A 4,558-nucleotide genomic window follows, 5' to 3' on the forward strand; every position below is an offset into this window, starting at 1 on the left:
AAATCGAGTAATTACACTAAGTAAGAAGTTCTCAGATATAAAACGGAGCATGACTTTAATTATGAACTTTTGTATCTTGAACATGATATAAAAACTTTGTTTCAGTCAAGTCGACCTCGAATTCGATCTTTTGGCAAGCATATTATAACGGAGACAAAACTTTGGTATACGGATTTAAGTTAAACACGTTGAAAGCTTAAATCTTTTTTACACAATTAATGTAATTCAATATATTATTATAGCAAGCAATATTATTATTAATGCTTATCATCAAAACTTGCATATAATTTACTTTATAAGTAATTTAATTATAATATTTTAATTGTCAATATATATTAATTAAAACTCATATTAGGCAATTTGGGTTGTTCGAACTGCATTCATTGTAGTAGAGCAACGTCTAATTTTGTGCACACATATTTTATCTATTGATATTGTCACCATCTGGATTTATTATGACTTTATGATCTACTAAAACAAAAGCACATTATGTTTGTCTCTGGCAACCCTTTTGTTTTTTAAAAACTCAAACAGAAAAAAGAAATGACTTAAAAATAGTTTTCCCATTGCAAAAAGGGGGATGAGGCAACTTGTACGTGTCTTCGCAGAGACAACTCTAATCAACGTGACAACTACATATTTTAGTAATTGAAAATTAGCCACTTGATCAGGATAAAATAAGTGTTTTCTCTTCTCTATATAATAAATCATATCTTATGCCCCTCAGAATCAGAAAATACAAACCAAAATCTGTCTCCCTAAATCTTTTTCACTTTATTCAGCTTTCATTCATTCAGTTCTTTGTATTTTAATGACTTTCCAATATTCTTACAATTCCCCGGTCGGAAAATGGCTCGGCTTTGTCGCCGCCGTTTGGGTACAAGCCATTTCCGGCAATAACTACACATTTTCCAACTATTCCGACGCTTTAAAGTCTCTTATGGCCCTTACTCAGCTCCAATTAAACAACCTCTCCGTCGCTAAAGACGTCGGAAAAGCGTTCGGAATACTCGCCGGGCTTGCCTCCGACCGACTTTCCACTCCCGTTATTCTACTCATTGGTTCAATCGAAGGCTTCATCGGTTACGGCGTTCAATGGCTTGTCGTTAGCGGCACAATTAAGCCACTTCCGTACTGGGCCATGTGTATATTTTTATGCATGGGAGGTAACAGTACTACATGGATGAACACCGCCATTTTAGTGACGTGTATTCGTAATTTTCGAAAAAACAGAGGACCTGTAACGGGAATTTTGAAAGGTTACGTGGGTTTAAGCACGGCTATTTTCACCGATATTTGTTCGGCGCTTTTCGCTAGTGACCCTTCAACTTTTCTTCTCTTGCTCGCTGTAGTCCCTTTCGCCGTTTGTCTAACGGCGATTGTATTTCTCCGTGAAATTCCGCCTTCCTCAACTCCCGCTGAAGAGAAGGAAGAAGTTAAATATTTTAGTGTCATTAACATCATTGCTGTTATCATAGCGGTTTATTTGTTAGTTTTTGATATTTCAGGGACTCATGGAAAAGTTTTTTCACAAATATTTGCTGTTATACTCCTAATCCTTTTAGCTTCCCCTTTGTTCATTCCGGTTCATTTAATGGTGAAGAATTTTATCCGGTCCAATTCAGAAAATTTGGATGTTGAAGGCAATGAAAATGAAATTGCAGAGCCATTACTTGTGAAAAAGGAGGTTGTTGTAGTGAAGGAAGAAAATGCGGTGGAAATGGAAAAAAGGCAACCTGTTATTGGAGAAGATCACACGATATTTGAGGCGATGAGGACGCTGGATTTTTGGATATTGTTTGTTTCGTTTCTTTGTGGAGTTGGAACGGGTTTGGCTGTGATGAACAATTTGGGGCAAATGGGATTAGCTTTGGGATATACTGATGTTTCCATTTTCGTCTCCCTCACTAGCATTTGGGGATTTTTCGGTCGCATTCTTTCCGGCACTGTTTCCGAATACTTTATCAAGTAAGTTTACTCTTACTGTAATTATACTGGTTACCCAAACTTCAAAAATCAGCGGTTTTCACAAAAGTGCTTTTGGTGACTGTTTCTCTTCAAAATACTTGGCCACTTCAACATTAAAAATTTAAAAAGAAAAAGAAAAAGAAAAGTGTTTCTAGGATTTAAAAAGTTTGACCAAACAGACTTACATGTTTCTTTTAAGTTTACTCCTGCTTCAAATTTAATTCAGGCAATATTTCTGCATATATCTATTTGTGTTAAGTTCATGCATTCTTATTTACCTTTGGCTAGTTGGGTAATAATGGATGGTTTAAAGTTTGTATAAATTTATAGGTATGTCATAGAGTTCAAGATAACTTATCTTTTTTCTTTTTCTAAAGTAACTTATGTTAAACTTAGAAGCTGAGTTTCGTTGGAAAATATTTGAGTGGAAGTAAAAGGAAGAAGAAAAGTACGGCACTTTAATTGAGCCTACCTACTACCATTCCCTTTTAATTTTGTTCTTTTCTTCTAAAGCTAAACATAGTGGATCCTGGAGCTAGTGGTAGTGGTAGGTATGGTTATCAAAGCAGTAATAATTTCGTAGTTTCAGAAATTATGAACATCCGTTACATATACTGACTTGAGAGTTGAGATAACAAGTAATTCGAGAAATTAGTCCAGATGAGTTTGTTGAAATTGGTCGAGATACCTATAAACTGATTCAAAATTGTGTGAGAACTTACGAAGGTTCATCAAAGTAACCAGATTGGTGAAAATTCTTGCTTAGTACGATTGGTTAAATATGGAATCATAGTACTGGATACGTAGAATGAGGACTCCTCTTTGTGTTAGACTAGGAGTAGTACTAATTAAAGAAGGTGGGACATAGATTGGCTGATATTTTATGTGCATTGAAAATTTCTCTGCATAAAAGTTCGAAAAGTCCTTTTCTTTGTGAGGTACTCCTTGCTTATGAAAGATCTACTTCTAAAAGAATTCCTATCTTAATGTTCTCAACAAGATCTGAGAAAGATTAGAAAATGCATTAAAATCTAGCGGAAAGGTGTGGACCATGTCCGTCTTTTATTTCCTTCCTTACGATTTCTGACCAATAGATGGCTTTTAAGAAAAAACTTCCTAAAGTTGGAAAAGGGTACACTTTTCTCCAACTTGGCATGTCTAAACAAATGCTTATAATTTTCTTCTCATTTTCCCCCCTGAAAGTGACAAATCACTTAAAGATTTACGTGTAATATAAACATTATTAATAGTTTGAAGAATAAAAGAAGTTCTTGGCATGTTTATGAATTATGAAAGCAGCAGGGATCTTGCTCAACTCAATAATTACCCCCCTGCAATTTGGACTCATTAACATTAATTAGTTTCTCTTATTTCTTGGAGATTCAACAGTATTACTTATAAAACAGATATTTTTTACCTTATTTGCATGGTATAAGTTTTCAACAAAGAGTATTCAATTGAACACAACCCGCCCCTACAAGAATGTACTTATTTTGGTTTTGTACCATTTTCTGGAGTTTCAGTTCCTTTATAGCATCTATGATTTGTACCTTTAATAATCGTAATTTCTTTGTTTTCAGGAAAGCTGCAATGCCAAGGCCAATATGGAATGCAGCTTCACAGATTGTAATGGCTGTAGGCTACATCTTAATGGCAATGGCTATGCCAGGATCACTCTACATTGGCTCTATCGTCGTTGGAATTTGCTATGGAGTTCGTCTTGCTGTCACTGTTCCAACTGCTTCCGAACTCTTTGGTCTCAAATATTACGGCCTTATCTATAATGTCCTAATACTCAACCTTCCACTCGGCTCATTTCTCTTCTCTGGTTTGCTCGCGGGTCTGTTATATGATGCTCAGGCTACAAAAACAGCTGGTGGTGGCAACACTTGTGTAGGTGCTCACTGCTATAGGCTAGTATTCATAGTGATGTCTATAGCTTGCATCGTTGGGTTCAGCTTAGATATTCTGCTAGCAATCAGAACCAAGAACTTATATGCTAAGATTTATGCAAGCAGGAAAACAAAGAAGAGTACTACTGCTGTATTATCTTGATAAATGAATGTTGATTCTCTTTGGGTAGTAGTTGTTGTGAGGTAAGTTGGGAGGATTGATAGGAAATGTTTTTCCTAATGATATCTTTTCACTTGCTTGTGCAATTTTGGAATTCATATTTGTGTTTGATTAGTGGGAATTCATTACCTGTATTGAGTAAATCTGAATTCTTTGTACGATTTTAAGCTTGTAAAACTATTGCAGTGGTATTTTTACCGTGTTAATACGAAAAACAGTACGTCTGATTTAATTCGTACGCACTTGGACTATGATGCATGGATTGTAATAATCTTTGCTCAATTAAAATTTTACCTATTGATCTTTATATTATCTCAAAATAAAAAAGAATTTCAAGAGCAGTAAGACTAGTTCTTCTGCACGACTAAGAAGCCACTGTTTTCAAACGGGTCGGACGGTGCGGGATCAAATTATCGGGACGGGACGGGACGACACTTGACCGGGACGGTGGCGGGACGGGCCTTAAACGAGACGGGATAAACGGGACGATTCGGTAGGCCCATCCCATCCCACTAAC

The 4,558-nt window shown here is 36.0% G+C and overlaps 1 protein-coding gene across 1 annotated transcript; it reads left to right on the forward strand.

The window, feature by feature from the left end:
- The first annotated feature begins 696 nt into the window (after positions 1-696).
- On the forward strand, positions 697-4,256 carry LOC107794556 (protein NUCLEAR FUSION DEFECTIVE 4-like). Its single transcript, XM_016617052.2, has 2 exons — positions 697-1,968; positions 3,549-4,256. Exons 1-2 carry the CDS (start codon positions 812-814, stop codon positions 4,021-4,023), a joined length of 1,632 nt encoding a protein of 543 aa, XP_016472538.1. The 5' UTR covers positions 697-811; the 3' UTR covers positions 4,024-4,256.
- The last annotated feature ends 302 nt before the right edge of the window (positions 4,257-4,558 follow it).

Source organism: Nicotiana tabacum, chromosome 19, assembly GCF_000715075.1.
Source record: "Nicotiana tabacum cultivar K326 chromosome 19, ASM71507v2, whole genome shotgun sequence".
NCBI lineage: Eukaryota > Viridiplantae > Streptophyta > Magnoliopsida > Solanales > Solanaceae > Nicotiana > Nicotiana tabacum.